This window comes from Canis lupus, chromosome 4, assembly GCF_048164855.1.
Source record: "Canis lupus baileyi chromosome 4, mCanLup2.hap1, whole genome shotgun sequence".
Lineage (NCBI taxonomy): Eukaryota > Metazoa > Chordata > Mammalia > Carnivora > Canidae > Canis > Canis lupus.
This window is the reverse complement of record NC_132841.1, coordinates 10,762,660-10,789,905: the sequence shown is the minus strand read 5'-3', so window position 1 is coordinate 10,789,905 and position 27,246 is coordinate 10,762,660. Positions and strand designations below refer to the sequence as shown.

Sequence of the window (27,246 nt, the reverse complement as noted above, 5' to 3'; positions counted from 1 at the left end):
TGTGTCTCTGCCTCTCTCCTCTGTGTCTTTCATGAATAAATAAATAAAATCTTTTAATAAAATGAAATGAAAATAATAACGACTACATTATAGGTTTTAAATGATGTGTGCAAGTGCTGCTGCATAAACTCTAAAGTGCCATTTTACTGATGTAGGTGAGATGGAGGATTTAGGCATTCTTACTTGCTACATCTGTGATGTGACCCAGGATTTGTTTTTGTGGAGGGTGCTGCTGGCAGATGAGCCTTACCTAAAGGTATGTATTTCTGCTTCAATTTTAAACCAGCTATGATACACAGAGAATAAAGTAGGTTTGTTGTTTTTAAAGCCTCTTCAATCTCATGGAAAGTTTGGTTCATCTATTTCTGGAGAGGTTTAGAATACATGGAATCCACACCCTCACAGACACGTGCACACACAGAATCCTCACAGGCCTACATGCCCAGCTCTGGGAAGCTGCCTTTCCCTTGAGACACTTTATTATTTAGAAAGGAAAAGCGACGTGTGAAATAAATCTTCAGGCTGCAGAGAATTTATCTACAGAATACTGTTGTCATCCTGATATTCAGGAAATAAAAATTGCTGTAAATAGCAAAGGCAGATAATTACTGCCTTCCAAAGAGAGGTTGGCAAGAATTTCAAAGAAAGGAAAGCAAGTTCGCTTCCACCAAGTAAGGCTACAGATAATAAATTTGCTGTTGATGTAGAAGCTGGTGGAAACCCAGCAGAAGCGCCAGTGTTAATTACCCTGGGCTGATAGAGATTACCCGGGTGATCTGTATGTAATACAGATGTTTGTGGTACAGATTCTAAGGAAAACATACCCCCTTTACGACACCAACTCTTGCTTCTGTGGGCAGTTTGGTCTATGCCCAGTAGAGGGAAGTCAGCCCCAGAGATGATCACTTTTCTTAAGACACTTATATTTGTTTCCTATCGTGGCTGTAATGTTACCACAAATTTAGTGGCTCGAACAACATAAATTTATCATCTAGCATTTCTGGAGGTCAGAAGGGCTGGGGTCAGCAGGGCTGCATTCCTTCTGGAGGCTGTCAGGAGAGAGTCTGCTTCCTTGGAGGCCACCTGCATTCCTTGGCTCTTGGTCTCTTCTGCAACTGGGTCACCCCCATCTCTGCCCTCACTGTCACATCGCCTTGCCTGGCTCTGACCCCTGCCTCCCCCTCTTGTAAGGACTCTTGTGAGTACACTGGGTCCACCCAGATAACTAAGGATAACCTCCCCATGTCAGAGTCCTTACCTTAGTCACACCTGTCTCTTTGGCAATAGAAGCTAAAAGGGTTAAAGGTTCTGGGGACCACAACATGGACACCTCTGGGGGTTATTATTCTATCCACATTTTCTACTTCCAAGAGAACAGGTAAGGAGCCCAGTTTGCTTGGCCTGCTCCAATTTAAGGCAAGATCAGAAGGGCCCAGGTTGTACTTGTGTTCCTAAGGGAGCAGGCATCCTAGAAGATGCCCTGAGAGCATGTGGGAGGAGAGTAGCCAGAGCAGGTGGTCTTAGACTTGGCCTTCTCTTTTATTTATTTTTCTAAGTAAACTTTTTATTTGAGAGTGGTGTTTGACCTACAGTGAAATTGTGAAGGTGTGAAAGCTGCCGTATACTTCACACCCGGTTCCCCCTATTATTAACATCTGACATTAGTGTGGTACATTTGAAGCAGTCAATGAACCAACATTGATATGTTACTATTAACTAAAGTTCACACTCTATTCAAATTTCCTTAGTTTTTATCCAATGTCCCTTTTCAGTGTTCCAGGATCCCATATTCCTTTTAATCCTAATGTCTTCTTGGGCTTCGCTTGGTTGTGACATTTTCTCAAACTTTTCTCATTTTTGATGACCTTGACAGTTTTGAGAAGTACTGGGTCGGGTGTCTTATAGAATATCTTTCACTTGGGATTTGTCTGGTGTCATTCTCATAATTATATTGGGGTTATGCATTTTTTTTAGAGGAAGACCACAGACGTAAAGTGCCATTTTCGTCACATGCACCAAGGGCATGACCTAACACTGTTGACGTTAACTTGGTCACCTGGTTGACAGGTTTCTCCACTATGAAATCACTCTTCTTTGCTGACCCATAGTTGGTAAGTTTGGGGCTTCCCATGGGGTTATAGCTTCATAATTCTGAGTCAACTATATATGTGTAAGGGCTCGAACAAAGAAGTAAATGGATGACAGTAGGAGTCAGTGTCCCCACTGTTGAAGTAGAAGATTACAAAGGCAGGGGGAGGTGGCTAAAATAAACCACGTGCTAATGTATTGCATTTGGAGACATCATACGAACTCATGTTTGTTATAATACACAGATTGCTCAATATAGCAGTATTGGCAGTTGTGTGTATACAAGGTTTACAGTCCTTAAATACCTTCTCGCTCTGTCAGCTGAGAGGGCCTCTGGGCAAGGACGCACAAGTAGCCATAAGCACAGCCATCCTCAGATCTTTGTGTTCTAAAACCATTCTCCAATAAAAGGAACCAGAACTCCCTGGAGAATTACCTGAACCTAGGACTGGGCCAGCAAATATACAAGGGGAGCCTGGAGTATCTTGTAGTGTCAGAACGTAAGGGAGTGATTTAAAAAAAAAATCCCACAGTGACGGGGTAGATCAAACTGACACAACAGCCAACAGCCAAAACTGGAAGAATTTGGCCTTTTCTTTTCGATAACGCCGATAGCTACTACCAGGAGCTGAATGGCACTTCACACCCAGCTAAGGCTATGCAGACATCATCACATCAATCCTCACAACAGTCTTGCGAATATTTTTCTCAGTTTATGGACAAGGAAGTGGAGGCTTGAGATAGTGACGTGAACCAAGATCACACATCTGGAAAGCGACCCCTAGGATTCATGACCTTCACACTCGGGGCCTGCTCCCAAATGTCACTCCTTGCCGGCTCTCACAGCCTCTGGGAAGCCCTGGTCACGAGTGGTTGGCCCACAGAGGTCTCTCAGGCCCCGGCTCACACTCCTGGTGTGGTTTTTTGTGCATCTCACCATCTCCAGGAGATTGGTAAGTTTGTCAGGGCAAGACAGATGTCTTCCTTTACATTGCCCCCTCCGCCAGTGGCCAGCAGGGTGCTGGATACACAGTGGCGAAGAGTACTAGATACACAGTCCAATAAGTGCCTGTTACTTTATCTTACCTGCCTCAGATGTAAATTCCACTTCTTTCTCCAGGGGGTACATAGTTCCCTGCAGGATCAGCACACATTAAGCACCACGCCTGTAGGAAGTCCTAAGCAGAAGGCAGAGTTAGATACCTTTTTCTGTTTTACAAGCCATGTCTCTTAAGGGTCTTGGTGCTTCAAGCCAAGATTCCTTTCCTTTTAATTTAGAAACTTCCAGAATCTATAAACCCTATATGTCTCTCAGACATAGCCTTTAGCCTGACTCAAAGAGGGAGATCTGAAGCTCAAGCAGTATAGCCTTTGTGCTAATGCAGAGGAGGGGGAGCTGGTAAGGGGAACTGGGCTCCTACTGCCAGGTGTGCCCTACCACCTGCCACGAAGTCCCCTCAAAGTTGAAGGCAGAGCTCAGCATAATGGTAAAGCTGGGCCACCTTCAGACAGGGGAATCAGAAAGCCAACATTGCCTGGATTGGACTGTGCTGGGGGCAGACTGAACTGGCTTTTTCCTAAAAGAGTGAAGACCAGGTTCTTGTGATCCTTGTGGTACTTCTCCACCCAGGCAAGGGGGTGCTATGGGCTCTAATAATCCAGTGAAGATGGTGGTAGGTGCTGAAGGTGCCAGCATCTAAATTGTCAAGGCCCCATAGACATAGTAGGCAGTGCCCAGAGTTGAAAGAAAGACACAGCCCAGAAGACAAAGACACAACTGCTTGGACAGCATTGCCTCCCTACCCTTAATAGAGCTGTCTCTGGAATGGGGGAGATTTTCTTATTCTTTATGTGATGATGTATCATTTAAGTCTATATCTGCACCCATATGATGGCAGACAACTGGCTGAAAAGTGAAAATGCAAGGTAATGAAATGTCCTCTCCATCATCTAGATGTCAACTGGGGTCACATGGTCTCCTAAGATTGAAATAAATGCTTTAACCCTCAATCCGTTCTGTGTAAAATCCAGTATCATCCCTCTATACCCCAGGAATGGAGATTTTTATTTTCATGCTCATATTTTTCCCTGAGCTAGTACCACAACCAGATTCATTCAATTTATGGATCATTTCAAAATACTGTTGTACTGGAATAGAGTCAAGCTCGTGAAAACCAAAACAAACCAAAACAAAAAACAACAATGAGAAAAGACTTGAGAAACTGTCAGAGGCCAGGAGAGACTAAGAAAACATGACAACTAGACGTAGCATGATGCCCTGGATGGAGTCCTGGGACAGAGAGAGGGTGTTTATGGGAAAACTGCTGAAAACCAAATGACTTCTGGAGTTACGGTAATAGTAACACACGAAGCCTGGCTCCTTAGCATGACAGCTGTGCCAGGAATGTGACGATATGAACAACCGGGGGCCTGGGGCAGGATGTACAGAAGCTCTATGCGCTTTCACTGCAACTTTTTCGCAGATTGAAATTTTTTTCCAAAATAAGTGTTTATTAAAAAAAACAACAACTCTAATTGAGGTTTTAAATAATCACTCCTTTAGACATTCAACCAACATATACATCACACTTAACCCTGTTCAAGAAACTTTTCAAAGTGCAACACAAGTATTAACCCCTCCTCTGACATTATTGTTGTTACACTGAATCTGCGTGGCTGCCCGGCTCTGGCACCGCATTCTCGAGTGTTCGCTGCCTTCGCTCTCAGCTCAGGTCTGCTGCCCTGGCCTGCACCACGCCAACCGAGACTGATCTCAGACCTGCTTTGACTGTCACTCCAAAAATTCCCCAACACAAAAGCAAATAAACCCATTCACGCAAAAGCCCTTTGTGTACGGCTGACTGCATACTGAACATTTGGAGAAATGGAGAGCTTTCCCATGTCTAAGTCGAGCACAGAGGGCTCATCTTGAAAAGCAGTGCCCGGGCCCCCCCCACCCAGCAGAGCTCGGGCTGCAGACGGTAACCTCTCCTTCCTCTACTGCCCCCCACCCTGTCTTGTGAGGGGAGCTTTTCACAATTGGCTGTTTTCCCCCCAGGGCACAGCCTGGCCTGAGACTGGAGTCCCTTGGCTGGCAGGGAACCAGCCCCGCATTAACTCACTCCAGAGACAGGGGCTCTGCAGGCAGGGAGGGGGCGGCCGGAGGACCTGCCAGCACTGCCACAGGCCAAGATGGCACTCGGGAGCCCAGTGCGTCCCAGAGCTATAAACAGTAACTGTGGGCAGGATTTCAGAGCTTCTGGGCAGAGAGGGACCCTAGAGGTAAGGATTCTGCTCCTTGCTTGACAGATGTGGAAGATAAGGCCCAAAGTGGGAGCACCAGGTCGCAGAGGGACTGTCCCAGAGTAAGGTTGGGTGACCTGGGACAATCAGCCTTGAGCAAAGAGGTGGCACAGCTCAGGAGGAGGTGGGTGCACCGAAGGTTATCAGAGGACACAGTGAGATTGGCTCAATGGGGCCTTGCTGTGGAGAAAGCTGGTTCCCCGGGGGGAAGCAGCCCCACACCCGTGTATCCTCCAGCAGCAAAGGGATCCCGGCCAAGGGTCCCCATCTCAATGTCCCCCCAGCCCAGCAGATGTGGCTTCTTTTGCTGCTTCTCAGGAGCTCACCCCCGGGGAGCAGTTCTCTGTGTACCAGGGTTCGGGCAGTGGTGTTGAAGTTCCAGGTCCTTTGAGGAGTTGGGATGAGGCTTCTGAGAATGAGGTGAACAGAATTGTGCCGACTTCTGAAGAAGAGAAAAGAGAGAAGTTACTGGATGCTGCTAGTTTGCACTGCGACTGCTTTCCAAAATTCTGTTTGTGGATCTGATGAGATCTACCTCTCTAATCTTTTTAAGCCCAAGCCCCTTGGACCCTGCAGCTCTTTTCAGGTCTTATTTATGTACCACTCATCCTCTGTAGCTCATTAAGCTGAAGGGGCCTAGGAATACAGTTTGAAACAAAAGTTAATGAAGCTCTTTGTTAAGAGAAGGAAGGAGGGAGGGAGGGAGGAAATGAAGGAAGGAAAAAGAAAGAAGAAAGAAAGAAAGAAAGAAAGAAAGAAAGAAAGAAAGAAAGAAGAAAGAAAGAAAGAGAGAAAGAGAGAAGAAAGAAAGAAAGAAAGGAAGAAAGAAAGAGAAAGAAAGAAAGAAAGAAGAAAGAGAAAGAGAAAGAAAGAAAGAAGAAAGAAAGAAAGAAAGAAAGAAAGAAAGAAAGAAGAAAGAAAGAAAGAAAGAAAGAAAGAGAAAGAAACGTAGTAAAATCAAATCAAACCAGACCTGCCCACGAGGCCCGGCCTGGCTCTGAGCCCCTGGAGAGGTGGAGGGCAGGCTTCTCTCCAGCTAAATGCAGCCAGGAAAGGACAATGTCCTCTTCTCCCACTGCCCAAAGACGCCTGTCACTTCCCGGCGTCTGGTGGCAAAGCAGCTCAGCCTCTCTGCTGCTGCCAGCCATGGTCAAGTAGTTTGGGGGCCAGGGCAGAAAGCAAAAATGTGTGCGTTCCTCCCTCCTGAGCTCAGCAGCTCCGGGCCCTGTATGGGGCCAGGTGGGCTCTGCGCCCTGGGAGGGGCCTCCACCTGCATCTCCAGGGCAGTGCGGTCCCAGTTTCCCAAATTAGCTCTCCGGTAGGGCCATGACATTAACCGCCCTAGTAAACACGCCCATATGTTACCAGGGAGGAAAGGCAATTAAGCCCCTATCAGCCACGAACTAGGTTAATTTATAGAACAGAAACCAGCCCCGGGCTGGGGGATGCACGAGGGGCAGCTAAACGAGGTGGGTCCCTGTGTGAGCCCAGGGCTGTCGGGGCCGCAGCAGGAGAAGGCACTGAGGGAAGTATTAAGGCATCTTCCTCATCCCGCCTGGAGGAGGTGGGGGGCCTGCCCTCTCAGCCAGGCCAGAGGGCCCCCAGCCAAACTCAGGTTCAGGGATGAATTCCCTCCACGGGCTGGGGAGCGCCCCACCCTCCGAGGCTCCCCCACAGCCGGCTGGAGTCCCTGAGACCTAATAATACACACAAATCAGAAGGCCGGCTGCGGGCCCTGGCCATGCAAGGAGAGGAAGAAAGCTGACACCTGCCCTAGCCTGTCCCCGCTGGCCTCGCCCTCAAGCAGCAGGGTGTCCGACCCTGGAGCCGGAGGCCCGGCCTGGCTGTGCAAGAAGCACCCTATATTGAGAGGATGAGAGCGCCAGAGGGAATGGCAGGCATGTGGCCCGTGGCAGGCATGTGGGGTGAGCTGTCAGTGAGCCCGCCCAGAGAGCCTGCTCTCTCCCCACACCCCCTTCCTGCCCCCAGCCTCCGGAGCCAGCTCCCAGAGGATAACCAACCCTGCCGAGTGGAAAATCAGCCACGTAGAGTGAACCGAGGCCACGAGGGAGATGGAAAATTAAAAACCTGCTTAAGGAAGGTGGTGGGCTTTGTCCTCCACGCTGACTCTGACGGAAGGGATCTGAGACACAGATGCCCTCTTTTATCGCCTCCTCCCATCCCCAGAAGAGGCCCAGCTCCCGATTCCGGGGCTGCCCGAGACTTTTTTTTTTTTTGGCTGCCCTTGGCTTATCTACAATCCCCACCACCAGGCTCCGGGGCGGGAGAAATAGCAGGCTAGAGACACAGGCTTCTTGATGCAGTAAGAGCTTGGACTTTGTGATGGATTCTCAGCCTTGACTTTCAAACCTGCAGAATGGGAATACTTCTAGCTTTCCTCGTGAGCAGGTTGCTCATTGGCCACAAGCAAAGATGCCCTCAGTCTAGTTCATGAAGGGTAGAGACTCTGTAAGGCTCTGCTCCAACAGCAGAGCCTCACTGAGCCAGCCCTGGTGGAAGGAACCCTGTGGGCTCCGGAGTCACATTATGGGAGTGGCCCAGCCTCGCAAAGCCAGGCTGCCTTTCCTCCTAGGGCCATTAACAGTACACAGGAAAGGGAAAGGGTCAGATGCCTGGCAGGAAAGGTGCAAGTGCTTTGGGGGGGTGTGAGAGGTGGAGGTGAGCACATGGGGGCCAGGCACCCGAGGCAATGTCCAGGGGAATGGGGCCCTCAGCTCCTGCCACAGTGCTCAGATAGGTAGGAGACAGGGGAGGACAGGGTGGGAGAGGACAGCACGTACCCTGAGCCTGGCCGGCCCCTTGCACTTTCCTAACAGGGCCTGGATGCTCTTGTCTCTTCCCAGGGCCTACTGAAGTTTGGATTTAAAGCTGTACTTCTTTGTGCAAGGAGAAAGGGGGGAAAAAAACACCAGGCCACTTGTCAGTGTCCCTTTGCTTCCTTCTAGGGTCAGGCAAAGCAGATGAAAGAGCAGACAGCTGCTTATTCTGGGAGGCCCCAGAAAGGAGACGCCTGTGCCAGTGGCCCTGCACCTGCTCCTATAGGCCTGACCCTCAGGGCCCTCGGGCTGTGCTGGGGTCAGGGGCTCAGCCTGTCTGGCCCCCAGCCTGAGTGCACAGGCAGGTCCTAGGGCCTTGGGTCACCAGGATCTTGCTCTGAATGTGAGGGTTCTTGCCATGGAGAGACCGGAAACGCTCATGCCTCTTCTCCACCAGACCCCGGATCTGGGAGAAAAGAGTGGAGCGAGTGTCCATCCTGGGGACACAAGGACACATGCGTGTTCCAGCTGTCCACACAGCCTTGCAAAGAAAGCATGGTGAGAAGGATGCATGGCTCCCAGCTCACCCAGGTCCTCCCAGCGAGAGTAAACCCCAGTTCTCCTCTCCAAGTACCTCTGAAGCGCCAGCATCGACATAATCAATATTCCCCCCCATGATTTGATGCCAACAAGTTAACTTCAGAAGGCGCCGCTCCGGTAGCTCCGTGGCTCCCATCCCGCAGATCCGACTGGAAGATAATCCAGAGAGGCTCGGGACGGGCCGGGGCACCTGTGCCCTTGACCCCTGCAGGGACCTCAGAAAGGCTGGTGTTCCCATCGCAGATCAGGGGAAAGCAGCACTAACTCTCTAGAAGGCCCGGGCAGCGGGCAGCGGGCAGCGGGCAGCGGGCAGCGGGCAGCGGCGCTCTTCTCAAGCGGCGGCCGGAGGGAGCCCTGGGGCGCGCCAGCCGGGGTCCCCCGTGCGTCGGCCGCCGCCCTCGGCTACCCGCGGCCCCTCCCCCGCTGCGGAGCCCGAGCCCCTCCGCTCCCTCCGCTCCCGCAGCCCCCCCCCCCCCCCCCCCGGGGCTGGTCGTGGCCTCCCCCCCTGCGCGGCCTGCCTAGGACAGAGGCCGGGGTTTTCTGATAAGAGGGGGATCGCTTTATAATTCCTATGTAGCCTCCTCAGCTATTCCTCGGCCCCCACCTCTGCCATCAGGCTCCCCGCCACAGTCGGAGGCTTGTTTAACGAGTCAGATAGGAGCAGGCGCTGATGTAAAAATAGAGGCAGGCGGTGGGAGCTGGCACCGTGACTCACCGGGTGGCGGGCGGCGGGCGGCGGGCGGCGGGCGGCCTGGGCGGACAGCTGCGGGCCTCCTTCCCTCCCCCGTCCTTCCCCCCTTCCCCTCCCCTCTTCCTCCTCCTCTACCCCATCCTCTTTGCTCTTTCCCATCTCCTCTCCCTCCTCCTCTTCCCTCCTCCCCCATCCCTGCCTGCTCCTCCTCCTCGCTCCTCTCCCCTCCCCGCCGCCCCTCCCCTGCGCAGCTCCCCAAGCATAGGTCCTCCGAGCAGACAGTGCATAAAGCAGTGCTATTGGAGGCAGGTTCCCCCAAGGCTCATTTACCATTTCAGATCTCCCTGCATTCGTGCCTGAGACGGGAGGAAACGCCAAAATAGCAAAAACTCATTCTCCTGTGGTCTTTCTGCATTTTCTACAGAGAACATTCCAGGTCTAATGATCCTCCCTGCCAACTCCAAGGTGAGAATAGACTGAGAGGAAGTGGAAAGGCTACTGCCCAGGCCATACTGCCATGATAGGGGCCCAGGCCGCACCCCCGTCCTAGGGTCCCCCATCTCAGGGCCCAGGCCTGTTGGGCCCTCCACACCTCCGGCTCCTTCTCCAGCACTGCCGATCTGCCTGGTGTCGGGCGCCAGCCACAGCTCACTAGCTCCCCTGTTTCAGCCAGCATCCCAATGAGTCAGAGGCCTGAGAGCGTCATGGAGTCTTTCCTCCTACCCCCAGCGATGCTAGATTCCCTCTCTGTCTCTCTTTGTCTCTGCCTCCTAAAATGGTTCAATGGCTTCTCATCCCTCTTAGATTAAAGAAGAAATACATACTCTGCAATGTGGGGTCTGCTCCAACATAGGCACACCCCCTCCTGCACCCACCCTGCAGCCACCCTCCACCCCAGCCACACCCACCTCTCCTCTGGGTGGGGACCTCCACCTTCAATCCCTCCCAGTGCAAGAACCAGCTGTTCCTTCCCACTCCCCCTGCTGACTTCTACTGACCCTTCAGAGGAACCTCAATCTGCTCTTGCTCTTCGAACCCCTCTGTGGCCCTTGGCTTACCCTATATCATCACGTACCACACCTCCCTCTTGCAGCATGTGCCGGATTTACAGAGTTACATTGATTTGTGCTATTTAACATGTCTCCCCTCACCCTGATACTCTAAGCCCCCTGAGGGCTGAGACTCTGAGCCTTTGGCTCACCATGTTATCTCCTAGCACAGTGCCTGGCATGTAGTAAATGCTCAATACATATTCGTCTAGTGAATCAGCAAATTAACTGCTGACTGGTGGGTGTGCGATGAGCAGGCAATAGTGGGGTGAGGGTTCTGGATCCTTTTGGAAAATGAGCTGCAGCATAATCAGGACTAGATTTTGGATGTCTTGACTTCTCAGACTGATGAGGAGGACAGCCCCCACGCCCATGTCCTTGGACGACCAGGAAGCTGGGTAGAGGAAAGGGATACTTCTTTGGCTGAGAACCATGACCCTGTATTCTCCTGTGGCCTGGAACAAATCTGTTGGTCTCGCAGTGCCCAGATTGCCCTTTGGAAAACATACAGTTGCTCCTCACAGGCCTGAGGTGAGGGTGCGGCGAGCAAGGCACCTGGGGTGCAGGGAAGGAAGAGATAGAGTCTGCATGAGGACAGTGCTCACCCCATCTTGGTCTTCCCCTGGGAAGTCCGTTTAACTACAGAGGTGCCAAGACCCTGGCTTTCAGATTCCTGGCCTCCGGTGCCAATGTAGTGGAAGAAGAAATATGGGGCTCCCCTGGGCAGGCAGCCCCAGGCAGGCAGGTTCAGCCCCAGTGTCCCTGGTGGTCTGAGGCATCTTCTGTCTGGGGCCTGGCTCAACCCCCGTGGCCTGCCCTCCACCTGCCTACTCGGCATAGCTCTCTGGAGGTCTGAAACAAAAATGAGAGGAAACCCAGGTTCCTGAGAAGCTTCCAGAGATAGATGTGAAGCATTTGAGGCATCCCTTTTAAGCATTTGCTGAAGTTCAAGTGCAGTCAAGTGATTCTGTACAGCGCCTCTGGGTGCCTACAGAGAAGAGACATCCAGTCACTGTGTGTGGGTGAATGGATGGGGGGAGGGAGGGGGGATTTTGAGCACTCTGGCTTGGGAAGGGCCAAGTGTGAAATGGAGCCTCTGCGGGATTGGCGGGCCCTGGGCAGGGAGACACTCTTCAATGGCACTGCGTTTCCCCTGCTCCTAGCTCGCCAGCTTGTCCGGCTCCCTGAGGCGATTCAGAACCACCTCTCCCTTCCGTCCCAGGTGTGCCAAGGGCAGTCACACACGGTCAGGGGAATGAGAGACAGGAAGCCTCTCCCTCCTGCTAGAGGTGGAGCCAGGACTAGAAGGCAGTCTCTGGAACCCCGGAGACTCTTGCCTCACTGCGGTCGGTCAGGTTCACCCAGGACAGCTCTGGAGCTCAGAGCAGAGGAATGAGAGAAGCAGGTTTAGCTCCCTTCAGCCGGTGCCACCTTGGGATCATGCATGACACAGCGGTCCTCTGATCTCCCGCCAGGCCCAAACCCCAAAGTGCCTCCACCTGTCTCAGGAGCCCAGCCTCAGGCCACCAGGCGGGCTGTGAATGGATCTGCCCAGCCTCATCCCCGCCTCTGCTGGAAACACCATCCAGGACTATTGGGCTACTGAGGCCTCCTCTCTCCTGTTTGTTTTTCATTTTTCACTGGACTATTTTTAGTATTAACATTATACACATTTCTTGAAGAAAAATCAAGTTGGAAGAAATATTGAGGGATGCCTGGGTGGCTCAGTGGTTGAGCATCTGCCTTCGGCTCAGGGTGTGATCCCTGGGTCCTTGGGGTGGAGTCCCCGCATCAGGCTCCCCTCAGGGAGCCTGCTTCTCCCTCTGCCTGTGTCTGCCTCTCTCTATGTTTCTCTTATGAATAAGTAAATAAAATCTTTAAAAAAAGAAATACTGAAATACAAAAAGGCAGAAAAAAATCACCCATTAACTCACTTGCCGAAGCTGTTGTGGTGACTTATCACTTTGACCCAGTTCCTTTGTCTCTTTTGCCCTTCATTCTCTTTTTTTTTTTTTTTTTTTTTTTGGTCACGGTTCGCCTGATCCCTGTTGACACATGGCACATTAGCGTTAGGCGGCAAGGGCTCCAGGCACCTCTGCCTCCCAGCCAGTACCCTGTCATCCTGGGGAATATTTCAGACCCAGAGCATTTTTAGGGCCAGAGAAAGAACAACAGCCTTAAAATAAGGCAGCAGAAGTTGGGGCAAAATTCCTGAAGCCTGCATATGACATTTGTGCTGTTTTTCAGGGGTGGCTAAAGCCAAGCTTGAGAAGTAAGAGATGTTGAGTTCTATTTTTAGAGAATGTGGCAAGCTAAATTCTCAGAATCAACACTCCTGTTGAAAACAACTTTTAGGAAGCCAGATAAAGTATTTAAAAAATCTTGCAGGCACCGAAGAGTTGACAAGATACTAAAGAATTGCTAGGGCCAAAATCTAAGGGAAGCCAGAAGTAAAGCAATTCTAGGAACAGCTCTTGCCCTGAGAGTGAGTGTTCGCTTATCTAGATTATCTTGCACGTGGGCTTTGACAGCTTTGTAAAGCTTGGGGCCTGCCTACATGAAGCTGGGACCCTGAAGGGCTACGCCACAGGGTAAGAGTGAAGGAGTTAGCCAGAAGTAAATCCTAACCCACACTGACACTCAAGCATCTGAAAGATAAGTTGCCTTGACTCTGAGCACATGGTGGTGGTGGTGGTGGCGGTGTTAGTGTGGGGCACAGATTTCTGAGAAACTGTGAACACAGCTGAGTCCTCACATGTATCTGCAGTCCCAATTTGTAACACCTGGGAGGACCAAGAGACCTCAGGCTGTGAATTTTACCATCATTTCTGATTAGTTGTATCCTAGGAGATCCCTGGCACAAGCGAAATAAATCCTTTCCGGAGAGATGCACTTTTATTCTAGGTTTCCAAGTGTTCTATCAGTAATTCTTTAAAGACAGTGAACATGACACTGTCAACAAGGAAACACATGGAAACAAGGTAGTATGAATAAACACCAAGGTAACAGGTAACAGAAACACACTCCAAGACTTCAGCTACTGGTATTATTAGGTCCACATTGTTAAAAACAAACAAGCAAACAAACAAACAAAAACCAACCCTTGGATGCTCTATTAAGGAAGTAGGGGAAAAGCTAACAAATACCCATGGGGAACAAAAAGTATAAAAACATGACGTAAAAAAAATGACGTAATTGGGTTGGAAAAGAACGAAATAGAGTATCTAAAAATTTCTGTAAGTGAAAAAGAAACTTATAAGTGAACATATATATAAGTGAAACATAAAAGCTTAAACATCAATAAAAGAGCTTAATAATAGGGATCCCTGGGTGGCGCCTGCCTTTGGCCCAGGGCGCGATCCTGGAGACCCGGGATCGAATACCCCGTCGGGCTCCCGGTGCATGGAGCCTGCTTCTCCCTCTGCCTGTGTCTCTGCCTCTCTCTCTCTCTCTGTGACTATCATAAATAAATAAAAATTTAAAAAAAAGAGCTTAATAATAGATTAAGTAAAAGGAAGAATTAGTAGATTGGATGATCCATTAGATCAATTCAGATAAACCCCCCAAAATGAAAAGTAGTAAAAAAATTTTAATGTAGAGGGTATTGGATATTTTGGGGCACGTGACTCAGTCAGTAGAGCATGTGACTCTTTTATTTTTTCCCACCCTAAAGATTTACTTATTTATTACAGAGAGAGAGAATGAGAATACACAGAGGGGAGGGGCAGAGAAAGTCTCAAGCAGACTCCTCATTGAGCGTGGAGCAGGGCTCAAGAGGAAGGAAATTCTCCGAGCCTCTCTGGATTATCTTCCAATCGGATCTGCAGGATGGGAGCCACGGAGCTATCGGAGCCCTGCCTTCTGAAGTTAACTTGTTGGCATCAAATCACGGGGGGTGGGAGGGGTGGGGGGGGTGGGGGTGGGGGGGGATTCACCTCTTTAAGGGTGAATAATATTCCAATGTACACATATACCATATTTTGTTTATCCAGTCATCCATCAATAGACACTTGGGATCCTTTCATCTTTTGATTATTGTGAATCATGCTGCTATGAACATGTTTGGGCAAATACCTCTTTGCGAATATTTTCTCTCAGTACTAGACTTGACTATTCATCTTTTTAATGATGTCCTTTGATGAACAGGTATTTTAATTTTGGTGAAGCCCAAATTGTCAATTTTTCAGAAAGAAAGGAGAGAAAACATAGGACTGGAGGCAGTATTTGAAGAAATAGTGGCTGATAATTTCCCACACCTGTTGAAAAGACATCAATCCACACATTCAAAAAGCTCATAAATTCCAAAGTAGGTAAGTAAAAAAGAAATCTACAGTTAGGTATATCACAGAGAAACTGAGGAATATCAAAGGCAAAGAGAAATGTTAAAAAAAAGAAAAAAAGCTGAGAGGTAGGGAGAGGGAAATACAGATTGCCTCAAAGAAATACCAGGCTGACTATTGACATCTCAACAGCAACAATGGCACTTAGGAGGTAGAGAAATGTCATTTTCAATATGGTGAAAGAAGTAACCGTCAAACAGGAATTCTATATTCAGGAAAAATTCTTCTAAGAACAAGGGAGAAACAGACATACATAGAAAAACAAAAACTAAGAGATATTACAATGAACAGATTCTCATGAAAAAAATTCTAAAGACTTTGTGCTTTGTACAGCAAAAAAATGATCCCACTTGGAAAGGATCCATAGAAAGGAAGAAATGGGCAAAGAAAATTGTTAATATACAAGTAAATCTAAACTGTATAAAACAATTATAATATCTTGAGGAAGTTAAAGCCATGACCAATGTACAACAAATGATAATATCTGGGGATTTAAAAAGATAGAATGGGGAGCTTGGGTGGCTGAGTCGGTTAAGTGTCCAACTCTCATTTTCAGCCCAGGTCATGATTTCAGGGTCGTGTCAGTGATTACATCAAATATACATGGACCAAGTGTTTCAATTAGAAGACAAAATTGTCCAGCTGGAAAAACTATTCAATCATATACTATTTACAAGAAATACATATAAAACATAAGGACAAAAAAAAAAATAAATAAAACATAAGGACATACAAAGGTTGAAAATAATGGAGTCAACTGTTCCAGGTTCAAGTCTTTGCTTTACCACTTTTCCTAATTTATAAACTTGGGCCAGTCATTCAGTCTTGAAGACTTACTTTTATCATATACAAATGTGGCATAATAGTCTCTATTCTAGCTACCTTATTAGCTAAAATCAGTTCATGTATGTGTAAGTGCTTCTTATAGCATAAGACACAGTATTAACGTAAGAGATGCACGACTTGTTAATGTTAACATAAATGAATTGTTACAGGGTTTCTTAGATACTCTAGTGGGTCATATTGCTGCCCCTTATTTCCGGCTGACTTGTGCACCCCTCTCAATTCAAATTTTGAAGTCCTAACACCCAGTACTTCTAATGTGACTGTATTCAGGGGTGGTGTCTTCCAAGAGGTAATTAAATTAAAATGAAGTCATTAGGGTGGGCACTAAATCCAGTATGACTGGTGGTCTATCAGGAGGAAATTTGGACCAAGACAGGGAAAGGGGGAAGATGGACTAAAGACACAGGGAGAAGATGGCCATCTCTAAGCCAAGGAGAGAGGCCTCCAAAGATACCAATCCTGCCACTATCTGATCTTGAACGTGTAGCCTTCAGAACTGTGAAAAAGTTAAATCTTGTCGTTTTAAGCCACCTACTTTGTGGTAATTTGTTACAGCAGCCACAGGATCCTAATACAGGTACCATGAAGGAAATAAGTGAAGATGTGGTAGGATAAGCATCCAAGGGTGTTATGGCTGCCCCTTGGCCTGTGATACATAGAATCAAACATTTCTGAGGCCAATTCTAGTGACCAGCAACTCTGTACAGTGATGAGATTTAGGCAACTCCAATCATTATCATAACAAAAGGCAGTCCTGTTTCTCTTGACACATATGAGAACCACCAATATCACCTATGCACCTTCCACAATCTGTCTTCTACTCACTCACATATCACCTTCAGCAACTGTTCTATATCAGGAGAAGCCATTAAGAAACTGATAAGGGGGGCGGGGCAGGATCAATCAGAGGGCTCAGGGCTCCTTCACTCAGTGACAAGTCCAGCTTCCTGTGTGATAGGACCACCCTTGGTGAAGCCCCGCATGTTCCTTATTCACATCTGGCTAACCTCTAACTGCCTTTGCCTCCTTAAACCACCTTTGGAAGTTGCAGCCCAGGACGGGTTGGGAGCTAGCTCTGGCTGTGGGTGACAAGGGTGCAGATGGGCCCAGAATCCTGTGTTCCTACTGGGCTACCTACCTAAACAGAGTGCCATCAAAGCGTGATTTTTTCAGCTTTCTTTCTGAGAGCTGCTGTTGAGGTATATATCATCAGCTTATGGTAGTTAGTCAAAAGAACTATGACATATCAATGGTGCTGAAATGGATGCCTTCCAAAGGACAGGACAGGAAGAAAATGACAGGGATAGAAATGGGACAAAGAGGAGAAGGAAGCATTCAGTTGGTAAGCTGACACACAAATGCCCACATGGCAGTGCTGGTCTGTGGCATGAGCCCATTTCCACCTCCAATTCTCGGGGCTGAGGCGTAACCCGGTAAGAGGCAGTACTACTCTGTGTCTCCAACACCAGAGGCAGGGCAGACCTTCTTAAGCACAATGAGGGGTGTATTTCCCCATACTAACCAATATTTGGAACCCAACCAGTCTTACCAGAAAACACTGGGAGGGAAGCCTGCTTCATAGTGGCAAGAGGCTGAGCCAGGTACAAAACAGCCACAGTGCTCATAGCATCTGATGGTTCACAGTGTAGAGTGGGCCTTCTCCTTCAGGAGCTCAATAGGTTTTGCAGTAATCAAGTCAAGTCAAGTCATAAGGGCCTGGTTCACCAAACCCTTGGGGTATCGTGGCACCAAACTCTTAAGGATGGGACCATATCTTAGCCCTCTCTCCTTAGTCCTCTCCTTGCACATGGTAGGTGGACAACAAAATATTTCGTTAACCTTTTGTGGGCTCTACCACAACTAGCATAATAGGTCAGGGGAGAGATGCAGCTGGGAGGGACCCTGATATTCCATGGTCTAATTTGAACTTCCAAATGTTTAATGATAGAGCCCAGGGTGTACTGTGGTACTGGATCCTTTCATTTCTTCCACTCAACCTTAATCTTTCTCTTAAATCCTGACATTCTTTCTTTCCATGTTCTTCTTTATTCCTTCTTTCTCCAACTGAGCACCAGTAATATAGATTTAGTGAAAACAAATCGGTGGCAACTTCACAAGCTTTTGTGAAAAGGAAGTAAGATCCTTGATAAGTCCCACTGCCAAGTCTAAGGAAACACACCATAAGCAATAAGCAATAAGCAATGGGTGGGAGAAATTTCTCGTTGTTTTCAATTCTCTCACAGCTCCAGAAATTGATTCTCTGAGATGGCTTTTCAGTGAGGAATCAGGTGTAACCTTATTCACTCCACTGCCAAGTACACTGCCACCACACAGGGACTTCTTGATTCTTATTATTACACTTTTAGGGCTGCTGGACTTAGTTATTTCTCCCTTTACCCAGCACAAACATTTTGTGTATGCTCTAGATACATATTTTCAAAACACCACACCCAACATCCTCTTTCAGGGCAAATATACAAATAATACAATTTACAAAATAACTATAATTATAACCTAATAAGAAAGCAGGAGGGGCACCTGGGTGGCTCAGTCGTTAAGTGTCTGCCTTTGGCTCAGGTCATGATCCCAGGGTCTTGGGATTGAGCCCCACATCAGGCTCCCTGCTCAGTAGAGAGCCTGTTTCTTCTTCTCCCTCTTGCTGCTCCCACTGCTTGCCCTTTCTCTCTCTTTCTCTGTCAAATAAATAAGTAAAATCTTTTAAAAAGAAGACAGCAGGAAAGATGGCAGAACACTAATAAAATGTATGGTTTTTGTTGTTTTTAGAGAAGTGTCAGAAAAGGAAAGTAATTTTTAGGTTTGGCACATTCTCAGTGAAACCACACAATTAATAATATTTTTTCAATAGGCATATTTTTTTAAAATAGAAAAGCAGTGTCAAAGGTAGTGCACAAAGAAATGCTACCAGATTGTGTTGAAAACTTCTGTGAGTTCTAAATGACGACGATCATTTAATGATTATGATCACAAGAGAAATGGGTCATTATCTCCTTACATATATTACCAAAGTCTTTATTAAGTGATTTAGAGTTTTAGTTTAAAAAATGCTTAACATGATAATTAGCTAATTCATGTAATTCCAATATTTTTCCAGGCTGCTGGCTACATGAATTATTCAGTTTGTGTGTATGTGGGTTTGCTTTGCTTAGATATGCCCATGTATATTTGTTATTATCAATAAAACCTAGATTCCTCTGAGACTAGAATGTAGTCTATTTTTAACATTTATCCACCTTTTATGGGGAAATAATGCATGGACTCATATACTTCTTTTAGTAAAATTTTAAATTCTGAATAACTGATTTTCTTGATATCTGGTTTTGTCAGTATTCCCACCTGAGAGGCCTCAAACATTTCAGAAACTTTTCAATTTGCCATAAAAAGAGAGAATGAACAAACATATGGCTACGAGGTATATAACACTGCGTATTGTTAATTCTATTTATAAAGTTGTTTTCAAAAAAGTGTATTACTGTTTTTGAGTCAGAATCTATTTTATTTAGGTGCCACTGTCCTTGGTATCTTGACTAGAAAACATTAAGCTATTTTTTTTTAAAGTAGATACTGTGCTCTCCTATTGAAATTCCAACTCTGTTGGTATTTGTTGTTCCTTTTTAGCACATTGCCAGTGATGGGACCGAGGGAGTGGTGTTCCTCCTCCCTAGTTCGCCCCTCTTTTGCCAGTGCCAGTCTCAGCTCCACTCCCTGCAGACACCTCCTTGCTGGGCTGCCCTTGGTGCCCGTCGGCGTCCAGCATGCGCTGTCCTTTCTGCGTACTCATTTGGCCCTTCCTCACCCCTCCCTTCCACCTCGGAGCAGGGATCCTCCCCGGGCCCACACTGGAAGAGGCACTTTTTTTATACCACCATCACTTTGGCATGAAGCAAAGGACTTCCCAGCCTGGAAGAGAAGTGATTGTCTTCACTTACAAACGAAAACTAGTTCATTAAATGCCGAACACAGCTCTTCAGTTAGATCCCAAGACTCAGTAGGGAATACTGTGACGGGAGTGCCCGCCCCGCCGCAGGTGGAGCAGGTCCCGGGCGCCAGCACCGTGGACAGCGCCCGGCGCCTGCGGCGGACCAGAGCCGCCCGCTGCTCACTGCAGCGCCCTGCACAGGGAGAGGCTCCGGACCCACCACAGAGGGCCGGGTCGGGGCCCCGACGGGGCGGCCAGTGTTTGGGAATGGATCTGATCCAGAGGGGGAAATCCCGAGCAAGGGAAGACTTAAGTAATGGTGTTGCAGGCAGAGCACTCATTCCGAGTGTTGTGGAAATTGACACAAGAAGCTGGGGGGGGGGGCCCTCCTCCTCCCTCGTCCCCCCCCCACTCCCCCCCGCCGCCCCACCCCAGCAAATAAACACAACAAACAACTTTACGCAACAGACAGAATGGCTGAGTTTAATGCTTCAAGTTTTCCATTTCCTTCCACAGGGCTTTGTTTTAAAAATAACAAAATGAGGTAAATAAGTTAATGTATGTACACGTTATAAACATTGTGTAGGGTTGCGGAGGCAGCAACTCAAGTTGTTAGAGACAGAGTTGCTGCAGCGGTGACTCGAGGTCAGCCACCTGCAACCTGAGCAGATTTGTCGTCCTGAGGAGAATTCGCTCGCTGTTGGTGGCGTGGGGTCTAGAAGCATTTGCGGTGGACGATGGAGGGGCCGGCCTCGTCGTACTCCTGCTTGGTGATCCACATCTGCTGGAAGGTGGACAGCGAGGCCAGGATGGAGCCGCCGATCCACACCGAGTACTTGCGCTCAGGTGGGGCGATGATCTGCAAGGCAGAGAGCGCGTCAGGAGGGCCGAGCCCGCACCCCCGAGCCCGCCGCCGGCAGGGGGCGCGAGCCGCCGCCCACCTTGATCTTCATGGTGCTGGGGGCCAGCGCCGTGATCTCCTTCTGCATGCGGTCAGCGATCCCGGGGTACATGGTGGTGCCCCCCGACATGACGTTGTTGGCGTACAGGTCCTTCCTGATGTCGATGTCGCACTTCATGATGCTGTTGTAGGTGGTCTCGTGGATGCCCGCCGACTCCATGCCTGGGGGCCGCAGGGAGCAGCGTGAGCGGCGGGGGCGCCCCGGGCCGGGCGGGGGCGGGGGCGGGGGCGGGCGCGGGCGAGCGCGACTCACCGATGAAGGACGGCTGGAAGAGCGTCTCCGGGCAGCGGAAGCGCTCGTTACCGATGGTGATGACCTGGCCATCGGGCAGCTCGTAGCTCTTCTCCAGGGAGGAAGAGGAGGCGGCCGTCGCCATCTCGTTCTCGAAGTCCAGGGCCACGTAGCACAGCTTCTCTTTGATGTCGCGCACGATCTCGCGCTCGGCTGTGGGGGGCGGGCGCAGGAGACGAGCCCTCAGCGCCGGCCCCGGGGCCCGCGCGCCGCCCCGCCCGCCCGGGGCGCCCGGAGCGCCGCGCACCTGTGGTCACGAAGGAGTAGCCACGCTCGGTGAGGATCTTCATCAGGTAGTCGGTGAGGTCGCGGCCGGCCAGGTCCAGGCGCATGATGGCGTGCGGCAGGGCGTAGCCCTCATAGATGGGCACGTTGTGGGTGACGCCGTCGCCGGAGTCGAGCACGATGCCTGCGCGTGGGGCGGGGCGGGGGACACGGCGGGGTGAGCGGGCGCCCCAGGCCCGGCGGGGGGCGGGGCGGGGGGCGGGGGGCGCGGCCGCGCGCACTCACCGGTGGTACGGCCCGAGGCGTAGAGCGACAGCACGGCCTGGATGGCCACGTACATGGCGGGCACGTTGAAGGTCTCAAACATGATCTGGGTCATCTTCTCGCGGTTGGCCTTGGGGTTGAGGGGCGCCTCGGTGAGCAGGGTGGGGTGCTCCTCGGGGGCCACGCGCAGCTCGTTGTAGAAGGTGTGGTGCCAGATCTTCTCCATGTCGTCCCAGTTGGTGATGATGCCGTGCTCGATGGGGTACTTGAGGGTCAGGATGCCTCTCTTGCTCTGGGCCTCGTCGCCCACGTAGGAATCCTTCTGACCCATCCCCACCATGACGCCCTGCGGAGCGCAGACACCACGCCAAGGTCACGGCGGCCCGGAGCGGCGCGGGGCGACCCCGGCCACACGGGGACCCCGGCCCGGCTCCCTCCGCCGGGGGCGCTGCCTGACCTGGTGGCGAGGGCGGCCCACGATGGACGGGAACACGGCCCTAGGGGCGTCGTCGCCGGCGAAGCCGGCTTTCACCAGGCCGGAGCCATTGTCGCACACGAGGGCGGTGGTCTCGTCTTCGTCACACATGGTGTCTGGTTTCTGCAAAGGACAGGAAGGCCGCGGAGATGCGCGTCGGCCGGCCCGAGAGCCCCCCCGCCCCGGGGCCCGAAGGACACCCCCGCCCGGGGGCGCGCGCAACGGGCCCGGGAGCACCCAAAGGACCGGTCCGGGCCTCGCTCCCGGGCTCAGGGCTGCGCTGCGACGGGAGAGGGCCACGGGGTCGTCGCGACCTCACCGACACCGTCTCCCGCCCGGACCCCGGCCTAGGGGCCGCCGACGTTTCTCCGCCCTCGCGGCGGGCTACCTGCGGCCGGACCCGGGCGCCGGCGCCCCGCCTCTCGGCGCCGCGGCCGCCCCACCTGGGAGGCTGGGCCCGGCCGGAGGAGCAGCGGCGCGCCCGCGGGAGGGGCTTCGGCGCGGCACGGGGGGCGCGGCCTCTCCTCCTGGGGGCCGCCCCGAGGTTGTGGCCCCGCTGCCCTTTGGCTCTGGCCTTCGTCGGGAGGGCATTGCCCTCGGGGGACTGCCGCAAAGCCTCGACTCTGCCGGGCACACACTAAAGGCCTGGCGGAGGAGCCCAAAGGCGCTGGGGAGAAATTTGGAGACGTTTCCCAAAACTGATGGTGTCGTCTCTGAAGCGCGTGTGGCTCTGAGGACCGCGACGCAGGAGGCAGAAAGTAGGCCTCGGGGTTGAGCAAGAGAGTCGGTTGGGTTCTACCCCGGAGTTCTCCGGGCTCCCTCGGTGGTGCCCCGTCACCTCGTCCCCCCGTCCTATTGTTCGCCTGCCCCGCCCCCTCCCCCACCGCCGCCCTACCTGGGCGGGTGGCTACACCTGCTGCTCTCGGCTCGGGCCCCGGTCGCCGCGGGAGGGAAGCGAGGCTTCTCTCGGCGCTGTCCGCTGCGGTGGCCGCTGGTCCTCGCGCTCAGGTTTTATATAGCCCGCGGGCGCCCCCCCCGCGCCGCCCCGCAGGAATGTCGCTCCCCTTCTCGAGCCATATTTGGGTGTTGGACACTAGAGCCCCCACCCCCAGCCGGCTCGCGGCCTGGGCCCCCGCCCGGGTCCCCTGCGCTGACCAAAGAAGGAGCGGCCTGGCCCGAGCCCAGGTAACGCGGGCCGGGCCGTATATGGAGTGTCTCCCCGGCCGGTCGGCCCCCCCCGACCCGGCCCAGTTGCCCGCCCGAGGGGACAGGGTGGGGCGAGGGTCACCGCGCGCCAGTGGGTGCGTGCGTGCGCCTGCGCTCCCGGAGCTTGCACCTGTCCGACAGGCCTCCCCACCCCGTCCGCTCTGCTCGCACCGGCGCTGCGGAGGGTGCCTCCCACACTGCAACCCTTCCTCGGGCTCCCTCGGCCCCCCAGGGCCCCCGCGCGGCTACAGGGAGGAGGGAGCCACGCCAGTGGTGGGACGGGAAGGCCGGGGGGAGCAGCCCCGGTGTCCCAGGAAGGCGGGGAAGGAGACCGCGCTCCCCGCCAGTCGGCCTCATTTCTCCCTCCCCACCCCTGAGCTCCCGGGTTCAGAGCGCTGACCCCAGTCGGCCCCCGCCCCCGCCGCGGAGAGGGCCGCCGGCGGCGGGAGGGCGCGCAGCTGTCGCGGCCGGACAACTGGCGGCGGGAGGCCGGAGACGCGGGGAGGAGGAGGAAGCGTAGGGCTCCCGGGGACAGGCCGGGCCGGCGGCTCTGGCAGCGCCAGGCACAAAGCCAGGGCGCCCGGGAGCTGTTCGCCTCGGGGACGCGCAGCGCTCACGGGAGGGGGGGTTCATAGAGTGAATTTGGGGAGTGTTCTCTTTCTCCCGGACGGACCTGCCCCAGGTTGGGTGGGCCGAACTGAGTCCCCGAGTCCCCACCTCCTCGGTGGGGTAAGAGTGTCCCCGTCCTGGGGCTTCAAGGCAAGGGTCACACCCCACAACCTGGGGGTGGAATGGGTGAAGCGCCCGTACTAAATGAAGCCTTGCTCGACCTTTCCTCCCAGTAAAGAGGACAAGGACATTGCACTCTAGGATGGGTAGCAATTTTTCCTTCTGCAAAGGCTGAACAAACTCATCTTTATATTTAGAGGATGATGCCTTGCCAAGGCCAGGCCACTTCCCAGTCCACCTTGGAGAGTCACCATCCACCAGACTGGCTGAAGCGGTTCTATTTATATCACTGATATATGGGGATATGCCTTTCAAATTTTCTAGAAGGATTTGGATCTACTTATGGTAAGGTAGAGTGAGGGTCAGAGGAGGTTATCCAGTTGGTGCCTGGCTCACATTTTCTTTTCTTTTTTTTTTTTTTTGGCAGGGGTGGGGGAACCAGCACAGTCCTAACGCCGCTGTAGAAGGCATAAGGAGAAACAATTTTGTGATGAACTCAGTGACATGCTTTGAGGGGGTACATCAGTGAGAATGGAATCATTCATTTTTCTGACGTGCTTAACTGTTCCCAGAATAGTTGCAATTCACATTTGGTGGTGGAGCTCAGCAACTGGGACAGGTGTGGATTCTCTGGAGGAGGGACACAAGAGCACATGTAACCCTCCTCTGTAGCCCACCTCATGGCAGCTCTTCCTAAAACCATCAACGTCAATTAAAAAATAGTTTGGTTAGTATGGGGCCTATGTGATGAGTATAAGGGGTGTGCCAAAAGCTGTGAATTCATATTTAACATTTTCAATTATTTTAGAGTGACAACTATATTTCATTTTTAATACCTCATGTCCTGCTTTCAGTGGGTAGTGAAGACACTAGAAAAAAATTAACTGGCAAATGGGCTGTAGATACAATAGAAGAGGAAAGCTTAAATTTTGGTCCGAAAGTAGGAAGAATAGCTAGAAATTTGGTATTTTAAAGGGGAATGGGGTTGTCAATATTTTCCCAAACTCTTGCTCAGTGCAGTCCTCTCTCCTACAGCAAGCTTTCCTAAGCCCAGAGTCCAGCAGCTTCAAACACACGAAGCGATGAACAAAACACTTCCGGGACGCCTGGATGGCTCAGTGGTTGAGGGTCTGCCTTCAGCTCGGGGCCCGGGGTCCAGGGATGGAGTCCCGCATCCAGCTCCCTGTGGGGAGCCTGCTTCTCCCTCTGCGTACCTCTCTGTGTCTCTCACGAATAGATAAATAAAATCTTTTTAAAAAGAAAGGAAAAAAAAAAAAAACACTCCCAAGAAAGAGGCTGCTAGTTCAGCAAACCTGGGGGAGCGGCCTTGAGAACACCCAGCCAGACATCTGCTCTCTGCCCACGGTTGGAGCTGTTTAAATAGTCTCTGCCCGGTCACTACAGAGCCACCCAGTACCATTCTGGTCTTGTTGAATTCTCATTGGCCTAGGGAACAGACTTCACCAGCGAGTGGAAAAACGGTCTCCATACATGTACACTTGGGGGGAACACACCAGTGCCCTGCTCTCGCCTGATAAGCGGGTGACTGCCTGCATACCCTTTTGAGAACTAAGTCGAGCTCAGCCACGTAGGGCGTGCCTGACAGCGCCTGCTTCTAAGTTTTCAGGTGCAACCCGGATCTGGACACCCTGACAGGGCCCTTGCGTGCTCACAGCTCCCTCATCCTCAGCCCTGTCCTCTGAGCTCCTCACAAACCTGTATGCCCACCCTCGCTGGGCCTAAGCCTTCTGTCCTTTCCTATCGATTCAAATATGAATCCATATATAGGCATTTATATGCCTTCATATAGTTAAAAGCATATATGCTTTTAACTATTCTGGGGTAGACAGGTGAGTCAGTTTTAAAAATCAGAAAAGCAAGGCTCAGTGAGTTAGACCACATTCCCAGGTCCCACAGCTGAGGCTTGGACGACCCTCCCTCCCACTAGCAGTCAGGGCGGGGTGGGAACTGCTTTCCACCTTTCTTAAATGCTCCCCAAAACTTGGTTTGGTTCTGGAAACATAAGAGATCCTTAAGCGACCTTTTCCGAGGGGCCAAGACGTCGTACAGTGAAGTCAGGACTTCTGACCTGGCCATCTCTACCGGCCTACGATTCCACTGGAAACATCAGCTCCCTCCCCCCCAGTATCTGGCATCGTGTGTTACAAGCCTGCACTTTGCAGTGAAGCATTTCTGGGTGTACTCCCCTCCACTCTGGCTACATGACCTTGGCAGCTTACTTCAAGAAAGACTCCATATTCTCAACTGAGGACACTACCAACTCCTGAACACTGACTTGAAGATTAGAACGAAGTGCCTAGAACACGGACACTCAAATAGTACAGTATCTTTCTTCTGAGTGTTTGGAGGAGGGGAGGGGGGTGAGATGGTACAAGAGGGGAGCAAAGGACATTCAATATTACTAGAACTGTTCGCTAAACATGTGTCAACATCAAAAACTCAACAAGAGTCATGTAATTTCACAGGAACTTGGAGTGCACATAGATTTTTGTACAAAGACTTACTATTTTAGTATTACCCAAAGTGGCAAAAATAAAGTAAAAATGAAAACAAAAAAACCAACCCAAACCATTTACTCTCAAGTGTAAGATCATTAAGGAGGCAGAGAACTATTAAATAAAGCATGGCATAGCCATGTGGTAAAGTGTCATGTGGTCATTAACAAACTGGATGTTGGGCAGCCCGGGTGGCTCAGTGGCTCGGTGGCTCAGTGGTTTAGTGCCGCCTTCAGCCCAGAGCCTGATCCTGGAGACCTGGGATCGAGTCCCATGCCGGGTTCCCTGCGTGGAGCCTGCTTCTCCCTCTGCCTGTGTCTCTACTTCTCTTTCTGTGTCTCTCATGATGTGGTTATTTAATTAAGATGTGGTTTTTTAAAGGGGGGAGAATTGTTTCTTGGGGGTGTGAAAAAAATTTAAATTAGATATTACAATGATCTGTGCCCTCCAGAGGCACAGCACATAAAAAATATAGTTAATCTGCAGTATTAAACTTTCACGGGGGTGGGGTGTGTGTGGACTGATTAGGGCAAAATGGGTCTAAAAACTCCTCAGGAATGACAATGGGAAAAAGACTGGGGAACACTGGATTAAGGCTACATGGAGTTGCTCACAATACACATTAGGTTATAGAACACACAGTATGCACAGTCCCAGTCTAAGATACATTTCACTTTTTAAAAGTTTTAAGTAATCTCTATATCCAATATGGGGCTCGAACTCATGATCCTGAGATCAAGAGTCGCATGCTCTTCTGACTGAACCAGCTAGGTGTCCCTCATATACATTTCAAACCTGTAACTGAAGCTATTTCTAGCTGGTGGGATTACAGGGGTTTATCTTCTTCCATATACTTAGAAAAAAATACGTTACACATTTCTACAGGTTTTTGTTTTTGTTTTTAATTTTAGAATTAATTAAGGGTGCCTGAGTGGCTCAATGGACTG

General features: G+C 50.9%; 1 protein-coding gene and 3 long non-coding RNA genes across 11 annotated transcripts; 2 read left to right on the top strand and 2 right to left on the bottom strand.

Annotated features, from left to right (window-relative positions):
- The first annotated feature begins 842 nt into the window (after window positions 1–842).
- On the top strand, window positions 843–19,794 carry LOC140631844 (uncharacterized). 5 transcript variants are annotated; one of them, XR_012029356.1, is made up of 5 exons: window positions 843–1,198; window positions 1,975–2,111; window positions 9,798–9,924; window positions 14,696–14,818; window positions 19,331–19,794. It is a non-coding gene; the product is annotated as an uncharacterized lncRNA (long non-coding RNA). The 5 variants fall into 5 exon arrangements; XR_012029355.1 differs by having other exon boundaries at window positions 843–1,378; XR_012029358.1 differs by lacking the exons at window positions 14,696–14,818; window positions 19,331–19,794 and adding an exon at window positions 14,201–14,384 and having other exon boundaries at window positions 843–1,378.
- LOC140631843 (uncharacterized) lies at window positions 4,579–10,307 on the bottom strand. 4 transcript variants are annotated; one of them, XR_012029354.1, is made up of 2 exons: window positions 9,790–10,307; window positions 4,579–5,833 (listed from the first exon to the last, which is right to left on the bottom strand). It is a non-coding gene; the product is annotated as an uncharacterized lncRNA (long non-coding RNA). The 4 variants fall into 4 exon arrangements; XR_012029353.1 differs by lacking the exon at window positions 9,790–10,307 and adding an exon at window positions 9,484–9,604; XR_012029352.1 differs by lacking the exon at window positions 9,790–10,307 and adding an exon at window positions 9,373–9,507.
- Window positions 19,795–20,087: 293 nt separating the features above from the next.
- Window positions 20,088–23,212, bottom strand: ACTA1 (actin alpha 1, skeletal muscle). The gene is made up of 7 exons (XM_072823129.1): window positions 22,744–23,212; window positions 21,831–21,971; window positions 21,395–21,719; window positions 21,132–21,293; window positions 20,846–21,037; window positions 20,573–20,754; window positions 20,088–20,490 (listed from the first exon to the last, which is right to left on the bottom strand). Exons 2-7 carry the CDS (start codon window positions 21,957–21,959, stop codon window positions 20,347–20,349), a joined length of 1,134 nt encoding a protein of 377 aa, XP_072679230.1. The 5' UTR covers window positions 21,960–21,971; window positions 22,744–23,212; the 3' UTR covers window positions 20,088–20,346.
- LOC140631841 (uncharacterized) lies at window positions 22,729–26,372 on the top strand. The gene is made up of 2 exons (XR_012029349.1): window positions 22,729–23,033; window positions 24,211–26,372. It is a non-coding gene; the product is annotated as an uncharacterized lncRNA (long non-coding RNA).
- Window positions 26,373–27,246: the final 874 nt, after the last annotated feature.

What these genes read in the sequence shown, in the direction of transcription:
- ACTA1 (XM_072823129.1), bottom strand. Translation starts at nt 21,959, where the DNA reads ATGTGTGACGAAGACGAGACCACCGCCCTCGTGTGCGACAATGGCTCC. An exon ending in CTTCCAGCCGTCCTTCATCG is followed by an intron (nt 20,755 to 20,845) that starts GTGAGTCGCGCT and finishes TGCGGCCCCCAG; the next exon opens with GCATGGAGTCGGCGGGCATC. An exon ending in CCAGCACCATGAAGATCAAG is followed by an intron (nt 20,491 to 20,572) that starts GTGGGCGGCGGC and finishes TCTGCCTTGCAG; the next exon opens with ATCATCGCCCCACCTGAGCG.